We start from the raw sequence: 24,891 nt of genomic DNA, 5'->3' as shown, positions 1-24,891 counted from the left end.
ACACACACACACACACACACACCCACCCCCCTCCTGCAGCAGTATTCTAAATATAGTATATGAATTGCGACTCGTTCGTGTTTATAGCCAACACTTAGCAAATACATTTCAATCAAAATATTCTGGTATACTTCAATGTCATTTTGGAATTTTGGAGAGATATGGGAGTCTGATTGAAATGAAATCCGTATTCGTATCAGCATTGGACATGAGAGTGAGCTACACTTTTACATCACATCGGCCATAATGCAGTCATGTGAACTCAAACGTAACTCACTGACTGATAGTACGTTCCTGTAAAATGGATACGTAACAATTTCCTACCTGTAAATTTCGGAAAGTGTAAACGGGGCAGTACGTAGCTACAAAAGTAGCAGTTAAGGTTAGACGTGAGAGAACGCCGGGATGTGGCGGCACGACCGACAGTCTGTTCTACACCTCCACCGGGGGGTCGTCGTGGTTCGACTTACCCCCCTCACCCTCCCCCGCACCCGCCTCCGCGTCCTTCAGGTTAATCGTCTCCACGTCATCCTCCTCCAGGATACGGATCTTCAGCTTCTGGGCCTCGTACTTCTCGTCATCGTAGGAGCTCGACAACATGCATGCCTTTGCTTTCGTCATCGAAGCGTTGACGGCGAACACGTGCTCGTAGATGAGACCGGCTGCCACGCCCCCTATGATGGGCCCCACCCAGTACACCTGAGGGAGAAAGAAATGTAAATGCTCATTTGAGCAGTGGAGAAAGTGTTAAACATTTGAACTCGAATTTGATTGTCTCAAAATAATGGCTGCCACGCCCCCTATGAGGGACCCACCTACTACCCCCGCCGAAGTAAAATGTGTAAATGTTCATATACGATCATATAACCGATGTACGTTTCGTTAAACCTTTAAAGTTGAGCTTGATTATTAATGTAATGGCTGCCACGCCCCTATGACGGACCCCCTCAGTGCACCTGGCGAAAAAAGTTTTGTAAATACTCGAACAAGGAGTTCACATTCAGTTAAACATTGTCACTTCATTATCACGATATAACGTTGATAGAAGACGGATTCGATAAAAAAAAGTGTTCACTCGGCCTTTCGAATAATGTCACAAGGACTTTGAGTTAACGAAGCTTCATTGCGTTGTGACTGCTCTGGATGGCACTATAGATGTGTTGTTTCAGCGACCATTTGATCAAAGATGCCACAAGTCACTGTTCATTGTTACGTCCCCTAGCCACACCAGGATCTGCTGCTGATCGTTAACTTGGCTTAACAACGGTAAGCACAGCACACGCCAGGCTTTTCTACCACATAAATCCGACACGCCTCATATGACTGACATACTGGTCAGAGCAGCGTTAAATTCCACTCACTCACTCACTCACTCACTCACTCACACATAAACCCATCAACCCGAATCCCACCAACCGACTCACTCAGTGACCTACCCAGTGGTGCGTCCACTCCCACATCACTACGGCCGGACCAAAGCTCCGCGCAGTGTTCATGCTTGAGCCAGTGAAGGGAATCTGCAACATAAGCGATTAATCACATTATTTACATGCAAAGTCAAGCGTTTACTCCACAAGCGCACGTAAAATTTTTAATACGATGCCGTGTGGTTAGGCGATTACAAGGCGGGAGGGAGTATAGTTTTACCTCGCCTTTAGTGATAATTCAGCAATATTACGGCGATAGACACCAGAAATAGGCTTCACACATTGTACCCATGTGGGGAATGGGACCCGGCTCTTCGGCGTGACGAGCGAACGCTTCAACCACTAGGCTACCTCATCGCCCGCGATTACAACGAAGTGTCGGTTAAAAATAATAATGCGTCACCAAATAGTTTATCAAAGCGCCACATGTGAAATACATTTCAATACAATGCATATAAAGTATACAAACAATAATTGTGGACACAGATTAAACATTATAACATGATAACCACCCATCTTCCTTCAAAATCATATCATAATTGTAATGAGGTAGGTAAGTAGATAGTGCTGTCTCCTCACGCAGAGCCGTGGTTCTGTCCCCAGAATGGGTACAAGGGATTATGACGTATTGCAGCCGAAGGCTATCAGTCAAAATAACCAAAAGGGTGATTTCCCATTACATTAGCTATCTTTTTATACAAACATAGATAGCCCTGATGAACACTCTGACTACAGATCGCTACGAATGTCACTTTTCTTAATGCATCCCGTTAAGATAAGGCTAAAGGATTTGCTAAGTCAGCAAGAAAACCTATGTGGTAATACACGTAAAAGTGAAGCTCTCAGAAATGAGGCCGCAGTTAGGGTCAGAAGGCATTATAACTTAAATGCTATGAAAGATTCTTTTCATTTGAGAAACGTAATTTATGAAAAATAGGATTTTATTTATTTAGAAGAAGCTAATGTTCACTATCAGATGGAAAGGCGCGCAGCTGTTTCTTCTTAATATCGTATATCGGTTGTCGGGTTATCTCACTACCGAGGGTCTCCTATAGCGGTCAAGGTTGAAACAAACATGGGGATGATATGTTTCTGTATATACCTTCTGCGTTTGCATATTTTTGATAAAAACTAAATATATGTCTAACTTAACGCTAAATACAAAGCTTTATTCATTCGCGCGTTCATCGGCTAAAATGGCCATGTTATCATCTGGACACGTGATTTATTAATCTCAGCACAGCGACATCTCGTTCCTTGTGCATAGAAGCTAATAATGAATGTGTCACGCGCTGCAGTAGAGCCCGATAGAAGAGGAATCTGTTTGAGATTTAATTCGATAAATGTATTTTCATATTTTTTAATTCAAAACTGTTGCCTGCAATAAATCCCGTAATGTCGTGTTTTCAGCTACATGTATGTATGCTAATCGACTACAGCAGGAGTAGCCTTGAGGTCAAGGTGTTTGCTCGTGACGCGGATTTCCTGTGTTCGTATCTCTCTCACATTTTCTCAGGGTCTTCTGGCCTCGAAGGCGATATCCCCTCCCTAGCCCCCTAAAATGTAATAATGTTCAAAAGTCACCAGACTTCTGTTGAGTCGCATGCTTTTATTTATTTCAGTGCATGTGGTGATCCGGCAACGTACCTCGACGGAGAGAGACATTGCTCATGATATCACTCACTGGTTTGTCTGGTCTTCTCGACTACTTACAAACTCCTTCATATAGCTGCAATACTGCCGAGTGCGGCGTTAATCAACAAACAAATGACCCAGCGTTTATGCAAGGATTTACGGTACAACATAAGACGTGCATGTCATTCACAGTTTATCAAAGACCTGCACTCGTGATATGCCCCGACCCATCCCAGATTGGGACACAGTCCCATGTGTGTGTAGTAGTAGCATGTCAGGAGGTGTTGCAGCTAATTGACCAGGTTGACGTTCTCGACTACTTACAGACTCCTTTATATAGCTGCAATACTGCCGAGTGCGGCGTTAATCAACAAACAAATGACCGGCGTTTATCCAAGGATTTACGGTGCAACATATGACGTGCATGTCATTCACAGTTTATCAAAGACCTGCACTCGTGATATGCCCCGACCAATCCCAGATTGGGACACAGTCCCGTGTGTGTGTAGTAGTAGCATGTCAGGAGGTGTTGCAGCTAATTGACCAGGTTGACGTTCTCGACTACTTACAAACTCCTTTATATAGCTGCAATACTGCCGAGTGCGGCGTTAATCAACAAACAAATGACCGGCGTTTATCCAAGGATTTACGGTGCAACATATGACGTGCATGTCATTCACAGTTTATCAAAGACCTGCACTCGTGATATGCACCCTTCCCAGATTGGGACACAGTCCCATGTGTGTTTAGTAGTAGCATGTCAGGAGGTGTTGCAGCTAATTGACCAGGTTGACGGTGTGTACAGACCCCCTCCCCCCCCCCCCCCCCCCCTCACTGACTGCAACATTGTCTGATTGATACGCAGGGACGACCACCGCCACACACGGCGTCCTTGTTATCTGGGGGAGAGGGATAGTGTGTTGCTGACAGCGTCATGTAATATTTCAACCCACACAGAACAATACACCATGTATCAACACTTGCCTGTTAGAGGGCGAGGGAAATACACAAACACCACGTAGTCATCTAATGAACATTATCAACTTACAACAGTTTCTGTAATGTAAACTCTCATGGGTGGTATTATTTACAGAAGAGGGACGGGGGAGATTGGGGTTACGAGGGGGGCGTTTCAGTAGATCCAATGAGGATAATATGTGTGCTTAATAATATTGATGGTATTTTGTTTTGTATCAATACTTACACCGAAGTGGATCTGGATGTATAAAACATGTGTTTTTATTATTCTACCAAGAGCCTACGACAGAAACACAACCAAACGCCAAGAACCTAAAGGGGTAGTTTATAACTGTAACTGTGGCCTATCCTACGTAGGTGAAACATGCCGCCCCATCAACACTAGATTCAAAGAGCACAAAACTTCTACCATCAAATCAGACAGTAAATCAGCCACCCCAGACCATATCAGCAACTGCCCCAATCACATCAACTGGGAAAACGTCCAAATCCTCGCCAACAACCTCCATGACTTCACTAAAAGAAAATTAACAGCAGCAGTCCACTTTCGCCGCCCCAAGACATCAATCAACAGAGATCAAGGCTATTTCATCCCACCCGCCTACTATGAACTCAGTAAGCAATAATCACCCCACCTATGTACACTGAATCCTGTTCAATTGGCTTTCTGTCCCATTGGCTTCCTCATCATGCGTTCTCTGTCCATCATGGTGTTCCAGGTTTTACCGTTCTATTGCCATTGTTTAATCTACTCACGTTAATCTCTCTGATGTACGTAGCTGTTGTTACTGCTAATCCTCCACAACTATATATATTCTATACCATGCTCATGATTCAGTCTTGCTTGACAACGGATCTATACCGAAACGTCGCCTTTATGTATTTACATGATGCTGTTTGATACGCAATGAGACTAACAGTTCTCATCAATTCTCACCGAGGAGACCGCCTCCGTGGTCTAGTGGTAGAGCGTCCGCCCGGAGAGCGGAAGGTCCGGGATTCAATCCCCGGCCGCGTCATACCAAAATACGTTTTAGTGCAGTAATCATGGTCGCGACGTTAAACCCCATTTCACCTCACCTTTTACCATCTCACCGAGGTCTTCAACTGTACAATGCTACTTTCAGATGATGGTGATATATTAACTAAATTCACAGAAAGCTACTTTTGTGTAATGCTAAGTAAAACTGTAAAGGGTGTGCTATGCTAAGGGTCGCATTACAATAACACGTTTCAAAGTACAGAAACGGTTTCAGACATTATCACACAACTTCCGACCTTCTGGAGACAAATCTAACCGTGATCAGTGTAAGTCGGTGACCGTATATCTTGAGAAGATCATCTTGCACCAAAGACTTGTACAGAACATAAATACACTTGAAACATGAACATGAAAAATACGGGCCTTTTGGCATATTATAGACGAAACAGTCAAAAACACCCAACTGTCAAAAATATGCTTAGTTGTTGACATAGGAAAAGTTCGATCACATTATCTACGATTCAAAATGTTTTATAATTAATATCTAACAGCTCCAGTGGACTAAAATGTGTCACATTTGGTCCTTTACGTTGAGACAGGCACAGCGGATGGTGACGGTATACGTTTGGACCCATGACCACTGAGATAAGATTTGTCCCCCTAAGACGCGGATCACTAAACACTGGTGGACTGTTTTGGCTCTGAACCGTTCCCAAAAGCACGTCGGGTGTGTCTAACTGAATTCACCCCTCTCTCCCAGAACGTCAGGCGTGTCTAACCAAACTCACCCCTCTCCCCAAGAACGTCGGATGTGTCTAACCACAATCACCCCCTCCCTCAGAACGTCGGGTGTGTCGAACCGCACTCACCCCTCTTTCTCAGAACATCGGGCTTGTCTAACCACACTCACCCCTCTCTCCCAGAACGTCATGCGTGTCTAACCAAACTCCCCCCCCCCCCCCCTTCTCCCCTAGAACGTCGGGCGTGTCTAACCACAATCTCTACCTCCCCTAGAACGTTGGGTGTGTCTAACCAAACTCACCACTCTCCCCCCAGAACGTCGGATGTGTCTAACCAAACTCATCCCTCTCCCCCCCCCCCCCCAGAACGTCGGGTGTGTCTGACCACCCTCACCCCTCTCCCAGAACGTCGTATGGGTCTGACCACCCTCACCCCTCTCCCAGAACGTCGGGTGTGTCTGACCACCCTCACCCCTCTCCCAGAACGTCGGGTGTGTCTGACCACCCTCACCCCTCTCCCAGAACGTCGGGTGTGTCCGACCACCCTCACCCCTCTCCCAGAACGTCGGGTGTGTCCGACCACCCTCACCCCTCTACCAGAACGTCGGGTGTGTCCGACCACCCTCACCCCTCTCCCAGAACGTCGGGTGTGTCCGACCACCCTCACCCCTCTACCAGAACGTCGGGTGTGTCCGACCACCCTCACCCCTCTCCCAGAACGTCGGGTGTGTTTGACGACCCTCACCCCTCTCCCAGAACGTCGGGTGTGTCTGACCACCATCACCCCTCTCCCAGAACGTCGGGTGTGTCTGACCACCCTCACCCCTCTCCCAGAACGTCGGGTGTGTCTAACCAAACTCCCCCCCCCCCCCCCCCCCCCCCCCCCCTCCCCTAGAACGTCGGGCGTGTCTAACCACAATCTCTACCTCCCCTAGAACGTTGGGTGTGTCTAACCAAACTCACCACTCTCCCCCCAGAACGTCGGATGTGTCTAACCAAACTCATCCCTCTCCCCCCCCCCCCAGAACGTCGGGTGTGTCTGACCACCCTCACCCCTCTCCCAGAACGTCGTATGGGTCTGACCACCCTCATCCCTCCCCCAGAACGTCGGGTGTGTCTGACCACCCTCATCCCTCTCCCAGAACGTCGTATGTGTCTGACCACCCTCACCCCTCTCCCAGAACGTCGGGTGTGACCACCCTCACCCCTCTCCCAGAATGTCGGGTGTGTCTGACCACCCTCACCCCTCTCCCAGAACGTCGGGTGTGTCTGACCACCCTCACCCCTCTCCCAGAACGTCGGGTGTGTCCGACCACCCTCACCCCTCTCCCAGAACGTCGGGTGTGTCCGACCACCCTCACCCCTCTACCAGAACGTCGGGTGTTTCCGACCACCCTCACCCCTCTCCCAGAACGTCGGGTGTGTCCGACCACCCTCACCCCTCTACCAGAACGTCGGGTGTGTCCGACCACCCTCACCCCTCTCCCAGAACGTCGGGTGTGTTTGACGACCCTCACCCCTCTCCCAGAACGTCGGGTGTGTCTGACCACCATCACCCCTCTCCCAGAACGTCGGGTGTGTCTGACCACCCTCACCCCTCTCCCAGAACGTCGGGTGTGTCTGACCACCCTCACCCCTCTCCCAGAACGTCGGGTGTGTCCGACCACCCTCACCCCTCTCCCAGAACGTCGGGTGTGTCCGACCACCCTCACCCCTCTCCCAGAACGTCGGGTGTGTCTGACCACCCTCACCCCTCTCCCAGAACGTCGGGTGTGTCCGACCACCCTCACCCCTCTCCCAGAACGTCGGGTGTGTTTGACGACCCTCACCCCTCTCCCAGAACGTCGGGTGTGTCTGACCACCCTCACCCCTCTCCCAGAACGTCGGGTGTGTCTGACCACCCTCACCCCTCTCCCAGAACGTCGGGTGTGTCCGACCACCCTCACCCCTCTCCCAGAACGTCGGGTGTGTCCGACCACCCTCACCCCTCTCCCAGAACGTCGGGTGTGTCTGACCACCCTCACCCCTCTCCCAGAACGTCGGGTGTGTCTGACCACCCTCACCCCTCTCCCAGAACGTCGGGTGTGTCTGACCACCCTCACCCCTCTCCCAGAACGTCGGGTGTGTCTGACCACCCTCACCCCTCTACCAGAACGTCGGGTGTGTCTGACCACCCTCACCCCTCTCCCAGAACGCGGGTGTGTCTGACCACCCTCACCCCTCTCCCAGAACGCCGGGTGTATCTAGCCACCTACCCCTGCCACCCAAGAACGTCGTTAATATCTGGTGTACAACCTGGAAACAAGCCATACTAACTACATAAAGTCACCAATTACACTGTCAGACGTACACTGATTACCGTGAACATATTAGATTCAAAACTAGCATGGAATATTGGCTTCAGTTAAATATGCTTGTGAGCATTTTTTTTATCCCCACAGAGAGAATAATTTCCCCGCCATTTAATGTCGAAATGAATAGCGTAACATTTGCCCCGTGACACAATCACCGTGACATACAAGGCTATTGCTGACTGCTTCCTATATAACAGCACTCCACCAGGGGACACAGTCGGTACAGGTCGTGACGTGTTGACACAGGGCATTCATTCCGTGGCAGGGGATATGCCAGGTGTCAGCGAACCCGTGTGGTGTACACAGCGACACGTGGTTGGCATACCAACATGGACGTGGACGGTATACCTCGTCTTGTGCTGTGCTGGAAATACACCTACTAGAATGAGGTTGACTCCTAGCAGTATTGTAGCAATAGCGAGGTAGACCAGAAATAGGCTTCTCGCATGCGGAGAATAGAACCCGAGCCGTGTGAATGCATTACCCACTAGGCTACCGCACCGCCTCAGGTACCCTAGTGCAAACAGCTGGGGCAAATGCCCTTTTATGGCAGGGGGAGTTTATGACCCAAGGTTTGTTTGGATTATTTTTATTATTATTATTTTTTATTTTTTTTAATACACCCGACGTTTTGGGCGAGAGGGGTTAGGGTGGTAAAGCACACCCGACGTTATGGGGTAAGCGAGTAGCAGTTGTCAGAAACACCCGACGTCCTGGGGGAGGGCAGCGAGGGTGGTCAGACACACCCGACGTTTTGGGGTAGGGGAGTAGCAGTTGTCAGAAACACCCGACGTCCTGGGGGAGGGCAGCGTGTGTTGTCAGACACCCGACGCTTTGGGGTAGGGGAGTAGCAGTTGTCAGAAACACCCGACGTCCTGGGGGAGGGCAGCGAGGGTGGTCAGACACACCCGACGTTTTGGGGTAGGGGAGTAGCAGTTGTCAGAAACACCCGACGTCCTGGGGGAGGGCAGTGAGGGTAGTCAGACACACCCGACGTTTTGAGAAGCAGTTGTCACACACCCGACGTTCTGAGGGAGGGCAGCGAGGGTAGTCAGACACACCCGACGTTTTGAGAAGCAGTTGTCACACACCCGACGTTCTGAGGGAGGGCAGCGAGGGTAGTCAGACACACCCGACGGTTTGGGGTAGGGGAGAAGCAGTTGTCAGACACACCCGACGTCCTGGGGGAGGGCAGCGAGGGTGGTCAGACACACCCGACGTTGTGGGGGAGGGCAGCGAGGGTGGTCAGACACACCCGACGTTGTGGGGGAGGGCAGCGAGGGTGGTCAGACACACCCGACGTTGTGGGGGAGGGCAGCGAGGGTAGTCAGACACACCCGACGTCCTGGGGGAGGGCAGCGAGGGTGGTCAGACACACCCGACGTCCTGGGGGAGGGCAGCGAGGGTAGTCAGACACACCCGACGTCCTGGGGGAGGGCAGCGAGGGTGGTCAGACACACCCGACGTCCTGGGGGAGGGGAGTGAGGGTGGTCAGACACCCGACGTTTTGAGAAGCAGTTGTCACACACCCGACGTTCTGAGGGAGGGCAGCGAGGGTAGTCAGACACACCCGACGGTTTGGGGTAGGGGAGAAGCAGTTGTCAGACACACCCGACGTCCTGGGGGAGGGCAGCGAGAGTGGTCAGACACACCCGACGTTCTGGAGGACGGGGGAGAGGGTGGTCAGTCAACCGACGTCCTGGGGGAGAACAGTTAGGGTGTATAATTCACCGTAAAGCATCTTCATCCAAGACAACAACCCATTGTTGCACACCATATATTTTAAGTGGGCTTGTCGTGCCTGATACCGCATGCAACACACAGCGTCTGTGACGTGAAGGGGCCGAAATGGCTTATCTGACAGAATTCAGTCAAACTGTCAGATGCTCGCACGATAATCTGCATATTCATACATTCCTTGTCTATTGTCTCATATCGCACCTCCAGTTGTGTGTCAGGCACAGTGCTCGGACAGGGAGTACTGTGGGAGTACGACACCGTATATCGCTGTAGGCTGTATAACACTTAATTCTTTTACGAACAACGCATAACTCGACATACATTTGATGGATACGACGAGGGTTCACTGTATATAACATCAATTCAGTAGTGAAGAAACTTGAAGTATTGTCAACAACACAAATTAAGAACCTGCGGTGGGGTAGCCTAGACCGAAGGCCCGGGTTCCATTGTCTTAAGCCCATTTCTAGTGTCCCCCGCCTGAATATTGCTGGAATATTGCTAAAAGCGCCGTAAAACCCAACTCACTCACCCACCCGCTAAACACACCCGGGGCGGTCGGGTAGCCTAGTGGTTGAAGCGTTAGCTCGTCACGCTGAAGACCCGGGTTCGATTCCCGACATGGGTACAATGTGTGAAGCCCATTTCTGGTATTCCCCGCCGTGATGTTGCTGGAATATTGCTAAAAGCGGCGTAAAACCATACTCACTCACTCACTCACTCACTCTAAACACACCTACAATCTAGGGAACGTTGTGTTCCACAGCATATCAAGTGTTTTTGTTTAGGTATGAATGACTCGATGACTGATTGGATCCTAACTGTATTGGATCCTAATGAACAACGCACTCGCGGATCGGAACTATATACCATTTTGTATGTATCTGAATATCAAGTTTCGACATCTTATCATCAATGTTTATAGTTAGTATCACTCAATAAACATAACGTAATCATTATATATAAACATATAAAATCAATATATATCCATTATAGAAACGTATAAACAATTGCTCCCATGAATAACCGTGTTGTAACTTCGAGATATCCGGATATTCGAGATAGCGAGGCATTGCAGCCAGGCAGATCAAGTAACACTATTACAGGTCCATAGCAATGTTATTGCAAATTAAGAACACTACACGTGTATGCGATAAGAAATTGTAATGTATTTCGAGGACAATTATCAATAGCAATTGTGACAAATTATGTACAGTGTACATGTATTACATGGAGAGCTGACAAAACAAAAACAATCCCGACCTAGTTAGTTACAAAGGAAATGTGTTTCACAATATCTAACGTTAAATTAGGCATTCCAGAAATTCACTGTTTGAATACATGATCAAATCATGGTGTGCAAGCGCAATCCACATAATCCGAATATTGATAGTGATATTGAAGTGCATAGTACGTTTACAGCGACGTTAATTGTGTGAGGATTAGTACTCATTTACGAGTATCTTGGAGAACTGCTTACCGCTACGCGAAATGCTTATTTGCGCTTCTCGACCCGTGACGATCCGGGGTAGAATAGGTCTTCAGCAACCCATGCTTGCCGTAAAAGGCGACTATGCTTGTCGTAAGAGGCGCCTAACCGGATCGGGTGGACAGGCTCGCTGACTTGGTTGATGCATGTCATCGATCCCAACTGCGTGGATCAATGCTCATATTGTCCGTCACTGGATTGTCTGGTCCAGACTCGATTATTTACAGACCGCCGCCATATAGCTGGAATATTGCTGAATGCGGCGGTAAACAACAAACAAACAAACAAACAAACAAACAAGCAAACACCGATACGCGAAATGCTTATTTGCGCTTCTCAAAACTGTTAATGTGGCAAATGCCAACTCAGAGATAAAGTTACAAAATTCTATAGTGAAGTCAAAGCTGGGACCGTGTCCAAGATTCAAGACAGCGCTACGTATTTTCTATACGTAAATGTATATGTATTAATACATAGAGGCGGTTGGGACCAGAGAATAGGTTCGACATAATTATGGGTACGACTGTAGTTACATCCCCTTTTCGGCTTATCAGTGACCTTAATGCACACTTAATACCATGTAATACCAAGGTCATAGCAGATCCTGTAACTGTGAGTGAGTTGGTGAGTTGGGTTTAACGCCGATTTTAACATTATTCCAGTTATATCACGGCGTGTCAGCTTAATTTTGGAGGAAAGCCCGAAGTGATGCAGGTCTCAGACGTTTACCACTTCGGTGAAACCCAAGAGCGCGGGTATGGTACCTAGAAACATAATCGGGGCGAACCGGGATTCGAACCCACAATCATAGATTTCTGGCGTGCCCAAGGGACGCAACTCTGCAAAGCGAATCGCGGCGCCTTAGACGACTGGGCCACCCGTGCCCCCTGTAACTGTGATATACTATCAGAGTTACAACTGATTGTAGAAGAATTAGGCTGAGAGTCCATTATTGTACCCCGTGTGTAAAGCAGCTACATGTACAAATCATAACACAGAGTACCAAAAGACGTTAAAAGATGGTACTTGTTGTTACCTTGTCTTGCGCTCGGCATTAAGGGGCTAAAACAAGGACTGGTCGGCTCGGAGTCAGTATACTGTATCTGAGTGGGGTATTCATGTTAAACTGCGGCATGGTATCTCAGTGAGCTAGCACTATAAATCGGCATCATTCCGGACTAGTACAATCAGCCACACAAACACACACACGTACATGCACGTCGCTATATAAGTGCAATAATCTTTGACGCGACGTTAAACCCCATTTCACCTCACCTCACCTAACACAGACATCTGTGTCAACATCAAGCACATTAACCAGAGGATCTGATGGTGCTATTATGAGGAACAAGCTCCTTGTATTCAGCCACGTCTGACACCCCCCGGAGATGTTATATTCCCACAACACAGTCAGGGCCCACAAGACTGGATGCACAAATCTCCACACAATGTTAGAACAGTTTCCCAGTTGGGACTCTTAATGAATTAAAACCTCTGACACTGCATTGCCCTGAAGGGACGTACAACAAAGGTGTGTGTATCGTACCATCAGACATAATTATTTCGTAGGCAGAATTATTGCCAAAGGAAATGGGTCAGAAGCACATTTCATAATAAGCATGTGAATAATAATTCCCCTGTGTGAATATTGCAGATCGCCTACCAACCGAGTAAACGAAAGTGAAGCGAGGAGCACCGAGAATACACCAGGGAAACATGATTTCCTTCTATTAATTTGTTTTTACATCTTGTATACAACCCGTATGTCTTGTCTAGTGGGTCCCGAACAACTCTTTCCTCTTGTCTAGTGGGTCCCACACTAACTGTATGTCTTGTCTAGTGGGTCCCACACAAACTGTATGTCTTGTCTAGTGGGTCCCACACGAACCGCATGTGTTGTCTTGAGGGTCTTACACAAACCGTATGTCTTGTCTAGTGGGTCCCACACAAACCAAATGTCTTGTCTAGAGGGTCCCACACAAACCAAATGTCTTGTCTAGAGGGTCCCACACAAACCGTATGTCCTGTCTAGAGGGTCCCACACAAACCGTATGTCTTGTCCAATGGGTCCCACACAAACCGTATGTCTTGTCTAGTGGGTCCCACACAAACCGTATGTCTTGTCTAGAGGGTCCCACACAAACCGCATGTGTTGTCTAGTGGGTCCCACATAAACTGTATGTCTTGTCCAGTGGGTCCCACACAAACCGTATGTCTTGTCTAGTGGGTCCCACACAAACCGTATGTCTTGTCTAGAGGGTCCCACACAAACCGTATGTCTTGTCTAGTGGGTCCCAAACAACTCTTTCCTCTTATCTAGTGGGTCCCACACGAACCGAATGTGTTGTTTTGGGGGTCCCACACGAACCGCATGTGTTGTCTAGTGGGTCCCACATAAACTGTATGTCTTGTCCAGTGGGTCCTACACAAACCGTATGTCTTGTCTAGTGGGTCCCACACAAACTGTATGTCTTGTCTAGTGGGTCCCACACAAACCGTATGTCTTGTCTAGTGGGTCCCACACAAACAGTATGTCTTGTCTAGTGGGTCCTACACAAACCGTATGTCTTGTCTAGTGGGTCCTACACAAACTGTATGTCTTTTCTCGTGGGTTCCACCCAAACTGTATGTCTTGTCTAGTGGGTCCTACATAAACTGTATGTCTTGTCTAGAGGATCCTGCACAAACCGTATGTCTTTTCTCGTGGGTTCCACCCAAACTGTATGTCTTGTCTAGTGGGTCCCACACAAACTGTATATCTTGTCTAGTGGGTCCTACACAAACCCTATGTCTTGTCTAGTGGGTCCTACATAAACTGTATGTCTTGTCTAGAGGGTCCGGAACAAACTGGATGTCTTGTCTAGTGGGTCCCACACAAACCGTATGTCTTGTCTAGGGGGTCCCACACAAACCGTATGTCTTGTCTAGGGGGTCCCACACAAACCGTATGTCTTGTCTAGTGGGTCCCACACAAACCGTATGTCTTGTCAAGTGGTTCCTATACAACTCTTTCCTCTTGTCTAGAGGGTCCCACACAAACCGTATGTCTTGTCAAGTGGTTCCTATACAACTCTTTCCTCTTGTCTAGAGGGTACCCCACAAACCGTATGTCTTGTCTAGTGGTTCCCACACAAACTGTATGTCTTGTCTAGTGGGTCCTACAGAAACCGTATGTCTTGTCTACAGGGTCCCACACAAACCGTATGTCTTGTCTAGAGGATCCCACACAAACCGTATGTCTTGTCTAGAGGATCCCACACAAACCGTATGTCTTGTCTAGAGGATCCCACACAAACCGTATGTCTTGTCTAGTGGGTCCCACACAAACCGTATGTCTTGTCTAGTGGGTCCCACACAAACCGTATGTCTTTTCTAGTGGGTCCCACACAAACCGTATGTCTTTTCTCGTGGGTCCCACACAAACCGTATGTCTTGTCTAGTGGGTCCTACACAAACCGTATGTCTTGTCTAGAGGGTCCCACACAAACCGTATGTTTTGTCTAGAGGGTCCCACACAAACCGTATGTCTTTTCTCGTGGGTCCCACACAAACCGTATGTCTTGTCTAGTGGGTCCTACACAAACCGTATGTCTTGTCTAGTGGGTCCCACACAAACCGTATGTCTTGTCTAGAGGGTCCCACACAAACTGTATGTCTTGTCTAGTGGGTCCCACACAAACTGTATGTCTTGTCTAGAGGGTCCTACACAAACTGTATGTCTTGTCTAGTGTGTCCCACACAAACTGTATGTCTTGTCTAGAGGGTCCCACACAAACCGTATGTCTTGTCTAGAGGGTCCCATACAAACTGTATGTCTTATCTAGTGGGTCCCACACAAACTGTATGTCTTGTCTAGAGTGTCCTACACAAACTGTATGTCTTGTCTAGAGGGTGCTACACAAACTGTATGTCCTGTCTAGTGGGTCCCACACAAACCGTATGTCTTGTCTAGAGGGTGCTACACAAACTGTATGTCTTGTCTAGTGGGGCCCACACAAACTGTATGTCTTGTCTAGAGGGTCCTACACAAACTGTATGTCTTGTCTAGTGGGTCCCACACAAACTGTATGTCTTGTCTAGTGGGTCCCACACAAACTGTATGTCTTGTCTACAGGGTCCCACACAAACCGTATGTCTTTTCTCGTGGGTCCCACACAAACCGTATGTCTTGTCTAGTGGGTCCTACACAAACCGTATGTCTTGTCTAGAGGGTCCTACACAAACTGTATGTCCTGTCTAGTGGGTCCCACACAAACCGTATGTCTTGTCTAGAGGGTCCCATACAAACTGTATGTCTTGTCTAGGGGGTCCTACACAAACTGTATGTCTTGTCTAGAGGGTCCCACACAAACCGTATGTCTTGTCTAGTGGGTCCTACACAAACTGTATGTCCTGTCTAGTGGGTCCCACACAAACCGTATGTCTTGTCTAGAGGGTCCCATACAAACTGTATGTCTTGTCTAGGGGGTCCTACACAAACTGTATGTCTTGTCTAGGGGGTCCCACACAAACCGTATGTCTTGTCTAGGGGGTCCCACACAAACTGTATGTCTTTTCTAGTGGGTCCCACACTAACTGTATGTCTTGTCTAGTGGGTCCCACACAAACTGTATGTCTTGTCTAGTGGGTCCCACACAAACCGTTTGTCTTGTCTAGGGGGTCCCACACAAACCGTATGTCTTTTCTAGTGGGTCCCACACTAACTGTATGTCTTGTCTAGTGGGTCCCACACAAACTGTATGTCTTGTCTAGTGGGTCCCACACAAACTGTATGTCTTGTCTAGTGGGTCCCACACAAACCGTATGTCTTGTCTAGAGGGTCCCACACAAACTGTATGTCTTGTCTAGAGGGTCCTACACAAACTGTTTGTCTTGTCTAGTGGGTCCCACACAAACTGTATGTCTTGTCTGGTGGGTCCTACACAAACCGTATGTCTTTTCTCGTGGGTCCCACACAAACTGTATGACTTGTCTAGTGGGTCCTACACAAACCGTATGTCTTGTCTAGTGGGTCCCACACAAACCGTATGTCTTGTCTAGAGGGTCCTACACAAACCGTATGTCTTGTCTAGAGGGTCCCACACAAACCGTATGCCTTGTCTAGGGGGTCCCACACAAACCGTATGTCTTTTCTAGTCGGTCCCACACAAACCGTATGTCTTGTCTAGAGGGTCCCACACAAACTGTATGTCTTTTCTCGTGGGTCCCACACAAACCGTATGTCTTGTCTAGTGGGTCCCACACAAACCGTATGTCTTGTCTAGTGGGTCCCACACAAACCGTATGTCTTGTCTAGAGGGTCCCACACAAACCGTATGTCTTGTCTAGTCGGTCCCACACAAACCGTATGTCTTGTCTAGTGGGTCCTACACAAACCGTATGTCTTGTCAAGTGGTTCCTACACAACTCTTTCCTCTTGTCTAGAGGGTCCCACACAAACCGTATGTCTTGTCTAGTCGGTCCCACACAAACCGTATGTCTTGTCTAGTGGGTCCTACACAAACCGTATGTCTTGTCAAGTGGTTCCTACACAACTCTTTCCTCTTGTCTAGAGGGTCCCACACAAACTGTATGTCTTGTCTAGTTGGTCTTACTGTAAGAAGTGGACTGTCAACTAGGACATAGTCCGTATTACTACAGCGTTCACTGCGTCCACGTGTTTCAAGGTACACATACAAACACTCGACTCCAGGTTCTTTATCACAAGACATTTTTCTCACGCGAAAATCATAAACCTACGAATAGATTCAATTCTTTCTGTTTCCTCGGGTACAAAAATCTATTACTAAACTACACAACATTTCGAAATGTTAAGATTTGAAGGCAGAATAAAAAAAAATAAAATGGAAGTATAATTTACAAAGAGTGCAATTGACGAAGTGAGGCTATCCATAATGTGATCATATGTGATCCTTGTGTATAAATATAACCGTTCCAAACGTTTCTGATTATCATAAGTTCTGTATGTTTGAGATAAATATACTGGGCGGCAAAAGAAAGTATAGGTCGAGTTCCATGATCGATTAAAACATAACAAGAAGAGGTTTTGTTGTGAATTATAATATAATCTAGGGAGGGGTAACAAATGATTGATCAACCACAGTTTGAATGAAATTGTGCAATCACAGGTAATTGAAGCTCAAGGTAAAAATTGGTGGGGTAAGAATTTTTATTTTCAAAAGTTGTCTGAAATGTCACAAAATATTTTTCAGACACAGTACAAGTTCATTGTCGACACAGTTGCCTTCAATAGCGCGTATGACCTCCAGCTACCTCAATGCATGCTGTGATACGCCGCCTCATCGATGACGTCAGTCTTCTGATGACGTGGACTGGAATCCGTTGCCACTCGTCTCTCAGGGCCTACTGCAATTCTTGTCTGTTGTCTGTCAAGATGGTCCCACAGATGTTCAATAGGATTCATATCGGGTGAGTGGGCAGGCCAGGGCAAAACGCCAACGTTCTGCTGGTTTAGAAAGTTCCGAGTCAGTCTTGCAGTATGGGGCCTGGCATTGTCGTGTTGAAACAATGTCCCCTGCCGTTGGTTTTGTAAGAACGGAAGCACAACTGGCTGCAACACTTGGTCTCTGTACTGCACAGCGTTCAGGTTTCCCTGTATAATCACCAAATCAGTCTTCTGATCTCCACAAATACCGCCCCACACAATGACACCTCCCCCGCCGAATGGATGGACCTCTCGAATACACGCCGGAGCCAAACGTTTCCCTCTGCGTCGATAAACTCGTTCTCTGCCGTCATTTCGAAACAAGTTAAACCGACTTTCATCAGTAAACAGCACTCGACGCCAATTTCTCACTTGCCAGCGTCGAACCTGCCTCGCCCATCGTAGTCTCAGGCGTCGATGTTGAGTAGTCAGTACCATTCCTCGGAAAGGACGATACGCTCGGATTCCAGCAGCACGAATTCCTCGTAGTACTGTACGTTGGCTAATTGGATGTCCCAACGCTGTTGCTGCCGTCGCCGTCGCCGTTACGAATCTGTTTCGCAGGTGAATGAGCCGTATCTGACCGTCTTCCAATGGTGTTGTCACTCGGGATCGTCCGGTTTTAGGCATGTCCTGTGTCCTCCCTGTCTGCCTGTACCGTTGAATCAGCCTGGCTACTGTCAATAGTGTACAACCAAACCTTCTGGCAATTTGGACCTGTGTTGCCCCCATTTCGGCCATACCGATGGCTCTCTCTCTCTGCTCCTGTGACAGTCGTGGCATTTCTTTAATGTGCTTTCATCACGTGTGGTTATACCCTGCAGACGAACGTATTTATACAGCTAACATGCACATGCAGTTTATGCCATAGGCGGGAAACCTGTTTCACCTTTTTTTGTCACCGCACGAGCGCCGTCAAAGGTGGCGCGTTCGGGTGAGGTGTTTTTGGGTACCTGTTCCTGGGCAGTCATATTCCCAATACCCACTTTCCACTAGTTATCGCTGTTTTTAGGAAAATTACAAATTGCCAACCTATACTTTCCATTGCCGCTTAGTTTAATTAGGAAGCCACTTTTACATATTTCCCCTGATGCCAAATGTACAATTACGTCGCTAACAACCCATTCTTTCCAACCCTCGCGATAGATTGTATTAATGTCACTAAATACCGTCCTTACACCATGGCTATTAGGGGCCGAGCATTTGATATTCTGATACATAAATATAAAACGCAAATGCTAGAGAATAATCACGTTTGGATTATCTGCCGAAACAGACATACACATGGCTGTAATATAAATTGGATTGACCAAAAAGTCGAACGTTACCAAAACGTTACGAGGCTGAAAAAAGTCACTGCAAACTTAAATTCAACACACAACTATGATACCCGTATCAAATACATCACCATCGAATAACCATTTCTTGTTTGTTTCAATTTAGACACCATCAAATATTGGCGTACTTTGTTTTTCCCGGGATTGTAATCAGAATCGTACTTTCGACTCATATTTTAGCAGAAATTTCTTATGATTATGGAAAGGTTTTTGTCGCTTTTATTTATTTAAAGAGTGCAAGAGACGGTTTCAGCCTAGGAAAGTTAGTGAGTGAGTATGGTTTTACGCCGCTTTTAGCAACATTCCAGCAATATCACGGCGGGGGACACCAGAAAGGGTCTTCGGCGTGACGAGCGAACGCTTTAACCACTAGGCTACCCGACCGCCCCCCTAGGAAAGTGTGTGATGATGGACTAATGTAAATGGACCTCGGCTGCTGAGAATGAAAAAGACATGACAGCTTAATGTTCAGATTACCCGCCTGTCTGCATAATGAGACACATTGTCACGACGAAACAACGCAGTTCAAAAGAAGAGGTCAACCCAAATGAGGACGACCGGCTCTCCTGACAGAAGTAGATAGATAGGTTTCAGTCACCACATCGTCAGCGACCTCGACCTCGGCCTCGGCTGGTATTTCCACATGTCCTGTAATGACAGTCATCACTCCCGATTACATTCGGTGAACGAGAACCCTCCTTACTGCCGGTAATGGGAACTGATCAAGTGATACGGTGTATGGCGTCCCTGGCGGTATGGTGGCCGGTTTCTGTAGATGGCATGGGGGAGATCGTAACACTGTTACATATACACGAATGTGATCTGAAGCAAGCCTCTCACACATCTCTTCTTCCCGAAAAGAGAACCACCTGGTGACAAACGTCTCTCTGCTGTCTAAACTTTCTGGCCGTATATACCCGTGCTTGATGGTGGCTTAGGAAACAAACAAATGATGGTTATTCGATGGTGATTAATTTGATACGGGTATCATAGTTGTATTTGGAGCTTTGGTGTTTCGGCGACTGTTTTCAGCCTAGTAACGGTTGGTTTGGTATTTTTGGTAATTCCAACTTCAAATGCATACTTTCCTTTTCCCAGCAGTGTATTCCTGAAAGGAGCACTACTTGGTGATAATTGCCAAAAAGCTGTGTTGGGTTGGTCATCTGTTACTGATGGGGATATGGTCATTGAACGTGTACGACTATACACGTAGTCAGGACGATTTCAAATAAAAACCTGACACGTGGTCAGAAACACTCGACATGTGCGCTACCATATTTATGTATGATTCTATGATCTTGTACACTTGGCTGATGGCCCCTTGATCGGACAAAAACATTCATTCACAAACATTTAATTTAGACAACTCGAGACGTGGTCAGAAACATCCATGAAGACAACTCGACACATGGTCAGGTACATTTCATTAAAATAACTCGACACTTGGTCAGGTACATTTCATTAAGACAACTCGACACGTGGTCAGGTACATTTCATTGAGACAACTCGACACGTGGTCAGGTACATTTCATTGAGACAACTCGACACGTGGTCAGGTACATTTCATTAAAACAACTCGACACTTGGTCAGGTACATTTCATTAAGACAACTCGACACGTGGTCAGAAATATCCATGAAGACAACTCGACACGTTGTCAGACACATTCAATGAAGACAACTCGACACGTGGTCAGGTACATTTCACGAAGACAACTCGACACATGGTCAGACACATTCCATGAAGACAACTCGACACGTGGTCAGGTACATTTCACGAAGACAACTCGACACATGGTCAGACACATTCCATGAAGACAACTCGACACGTGGACAGGTACATTTCATGAAGACAACTCGACACGTGGACAGGTACATTCCATGAAGACAACTCGACACGTGGACAGGTACATTCCATGAAGACAACTCGACACATGGTCAGACACATTCCATGAAGACAACTCGACACGTGGTCAGGTACATTTCATTAAGACAACTCGACACGTGGTCAGGTACATTTCATTAAGACAACTCGACACGTGGTCAGGTACATTTCATTAAGACAACTCGACACGTGGTCAGAAACATCCATGAAGACAACTCGACACGTGGACAGACACATTCCATGAAGACAACTCGACACGTGGACAGGTACATTCCATGAAGACAACTCGACACATGGTCAGACACATTCCATGAAGACAACTCGACCCATGGTCAGACACATTCCATGAAGACATATGCGTTCAGCATTTAACATGCGTGTTCAAGTCTGATGTAAGTAGATGTATAAGGTATATTTTTGTGTTTATGTCAAAAGTCAAGTTTATTTTAGTGTGAACACCAACATTAAACGTGGAAACACTCAAAACAAAAATTGTTCAGGAAGCAGCGCACCCACAAGCAAGTTTTTACGACAATCTAAGCTTGTTAAGTTTGTTTTGTTATTTATGTATCCAATATATTTCACGAATTAACCAAGGACTTATAATTAAATACAATATCAAGCTATTAGTATTTAGATTAGGAAATTATTTCTTTTATCTATCTAGATCAATAATTCTTTTCAAAATTTAAAAGTGACGAATAATTTACCAGTATTTATCCGTTGACCCTATACGTTTACGATGGTATTGTCTGAATGGTCTCAAGTATATCTATATCTTATTTTAAACATAAAACGGGATGATGTAGACTTAAATATTAAAAAGACCAAACTATTTTAAAAGCGGTCAAATTGAATGCAAAGATTATTGTGTTGAAAATGTGTAATTTATATTGATCAGTCAATTTCATTCAAAAAACATTTTTTCTACGAACATATATTGGAAAGTGAATTTTGGACAATGTGCAAACTATGCTCCATTTTGACGAGAACCCGAACGAGCATGGGAACCCATTTTTATTTGATTTGTCGATATGTTATGCTGAGTCACCACTGCGACGGAGTGTGTAGCCATATCTGTGCTTGTAGACCTCTGCGGCTTGAAACCTTCTCCACAAATTAAAATAGTTGGATTTGACGGAAATATGTTTGAATTGTTACCTTGTTTCGTTTTGTCGCCGTTGTGTACATCTGAGTACACTTCTTATCGTTATGACAGGACAGACCGACTGTCAACAACGTCTGACCGTGGCCGTGACGTCTCATAGACTAGGGTTAGAGTAGCTTCCCTTTGACAAAGGGCAGTTACTCTAGCGGACAGACCGATGGATTGCCGCGAAAGGCAATTAAAAACAATTGTTGTTTTGCGTATATGTTGCTTCGCCACTGTATAAGAAACAGATTCTAGTTGGAACTATATTGGCTACTGTCACTGTCCGACTGACACATCACTTACTCTGTGACGTAATAAATATTAATGCGCGCATTCCAGGAAAACTCGCAATGTTTCGGTAATGTTTGTGAGAGAGGGAAAGCGATTTTGAAGCACAGAATTAAAGAATGACATTATATGATAAAGAGGTTATCACGCTTGTGTGTTTGGGGATGGTAAATATCCTGTATTAGGAATAAACACTATGTATTTAGCTCGCCAAGGCTCGTAAAATACAATTTTTATTCCTAATGCAGGATATTTACCATCCCCAAACACACTCGCGTGATAACCTCTATATCTTAGATTTAAGACAAACTTAAGATATCTTAGGGCTACGATAGTTTCGAATATATGCTACGATAGCCTACGATTTCCTTACGATAAATTTACGATACTTTTAGGGCTACGATCGTTTCGAAAATCTAGGCCCTGGTGTTCGCGAAAAGGGGAGTATGGGTGTGTTTGCCTCATTCTGATTAATCAAAAACTTTGATAAATTACTGTTTACATTCTCCAAAATCGTAAACCTCTCAACAACGCCAATATTGTTTTTGTCTATTGTCCATTGTCTGTCTATGCCTAGATTTTCCTTTGTAATGAGACATGCTTCTGTGTCATTAGGATACCTGTTAACTGCTGGACGGATACACGTCTTAAAATTGGAGAAGACAAAGAAAGTACTGTGAGAACGACTTGTTGCCAAGTTGTGGGCACTGTCGATTTGCTCGAGCCTAGTCCGCCTTAAGCTGGTGGTGTTACAGTGGGTGCCCCAACACTGAAGTGTTCCGGGTGCTGTCACACTGTTGCTATGTTACTGCTGACACACATGCGCAGAAGCAACCACGGGCTTGCAGGTGATAATCTCAACAGGATACATGTGAAATATGTGACCCCCATGAGCTGAGGGACCAAATGGGGAAAAAATCACATTTTGACTTCTCATAATATTTTAAAACTACAGCATCTTAGAAACACAAAAATACAATTCACAAGCTTCAATTTATCTATATTACAGAGATATATGACATGCACGTTTTAGATAGAATGTCTGATTAATTGACGTAGACGTGTATGCTGAAATGTTTTGAAACAATGTTTTTATTACATTACGAACTAACCAGAGAAAATAATTTTACTGAAGTAAGTTGACGTCAAGCGACCCTCTTTATGACATCACAGCACAATTGTTTTCCAGCACCCATTAAGTCCCCTTTCTCCCGTTGGGTCACATACATCTACTCGCATCATCTGTTTTGCCATGGCACCATGTCAAAATCTGACTAACTACCATCAAGTACAATCAAAATGGATGTTTTAATAAATGTTGCCGGCGTTATTTCTTATCTCTCTGGTGTGGTGGTTTTTATCTCGCTTTGAGAATGTAAGTTTAGAATAGGTCCCCAGCACATTATTGCTTGTGCTCCGTTGGAACAAGGGTCAGAATAGGTCCCCAGCACATTATTGCTTGTGCTCCGTTGGAACAAGGGTCAGAATAGGTCCTTAGCACATTATTGCTTGTGCTCCGTTGGAACAAGGGTTAGAACAGGTCCCCAGCACATTATTGCTTGTCCCCCGTTGGAACAAGGGTTAGAATAGGTCCCCAGCACATTATTGCTTGTCCCCCGTTGGAACAAGGGTTAGAACAGGTCCCCAGCACATTATTGCTGGTCCCCCGTTGGAACAAGGGTTAGAATAGGTCCCCAGCACATTATTGCTTGTGCCCCGTTGGAACAAGGGTAAGAATAGGTCCCCAGCACATTATTGCTTGTCCCCCGTTGGAACAAGGGTTAGAATAGGTCCCCAGAACATTATTGCTTGTCCCCCGTTGGAACAGGGGTTAGAATAAGTCCCCAGCACATTATTGCTTGTCCCCCGTTGGAACAAGGGTTAGAATAGGTCCCCAGCACATTATTGCTGGTCCCTCGTTGGAACAAGGGTTAGAATAAGTCCCCAGCACATTATTGCTTGTCCCCCGTTGGAACAAGGGTTAGAATAGGTCCCCAGCACATTATTGCTTGTCCCCCGTTGGAACAAGGGTTAGAATAGATCCCCAGCACATTATTGCTTGTGCTCCGTTGGAACAAGGGTTAGAATAGGTCCTTAGCACATTATTGCTTGTGCTCCGTTGGAACAAGGGTTAGAACAGGTCCCCAGCACATTATTGCTTGTCCCCAGTTGGAACAAGGGTTAGAACAGGTCCCAAGCACATTATTGCTTGTGCTCCGTTGGAACAAGGGTTAGAATAGGTCCTTAGCACATTATTGCTTGTGCTCCGTTGGAACAAGGGTTAGAATAGGTCCCCAGCACATTATTGCTTGTCCCCCGTTGGAACAAGGGTTAGAATAGGTCCCCAGCACATTATTGCTTGTCCCCCGTTGGAACAAGGGTCAGAATAGGTCCTTAGCACATTATTGCTTGTCCCCCGTTGGAACAAGGGTTAGAATAG

General features: G+C 46.5%; 1 protein-coding gene across 1 annotated transcript in view; it reads right to left on the bottom strand.

The window, feature by feature from the left end:
- The window catches only part of LOC124125795 (aquaporin-5-like), a 42,698-nt gene continuing 17,807 nt past the window's right edge, over window positions 1–24,891 (bottom strand). Inside the window, exons 2-3 of the mRNA XM_046489523.2 lie at window positions 1,437–1,517; window positions 1–699 (exon numbers count right to left, since the gene is read on the bottom strand). Coding sequence (XP_046345479.1) covers window positions 433–699; window positions 1,437–1,517 — 348 coding nt within the window. The 3' untranslated portion in view covers window positions 1–432. The remainder of the gene's footprint in view (window positions 700–1,436; window positions 1,518–24,891) is intronic.

The sequence above is a fragment of the Haliotis rufescens genome, unplaced genomic scaffold (genome assembly GCF_023055435.1).
Source record: "Haliotis rufescens isolate VD_foot unplaced genomic scaffold, xgHalRufe1.0.p SCAF_17, whole genome shotgun sequence".
In the NCBI taxonomy this organism is placed as follows: Eukaryota; Metazoa; Mollusca; class Gastropoda; order Lepetellida; family Haliotidae; genus Haliotis; species Haliotis rufescens.
Note: the sequence above shows the minus strand (reverse complement) of the source record. Positions and strands in the feature narration are given on the sequence as shown.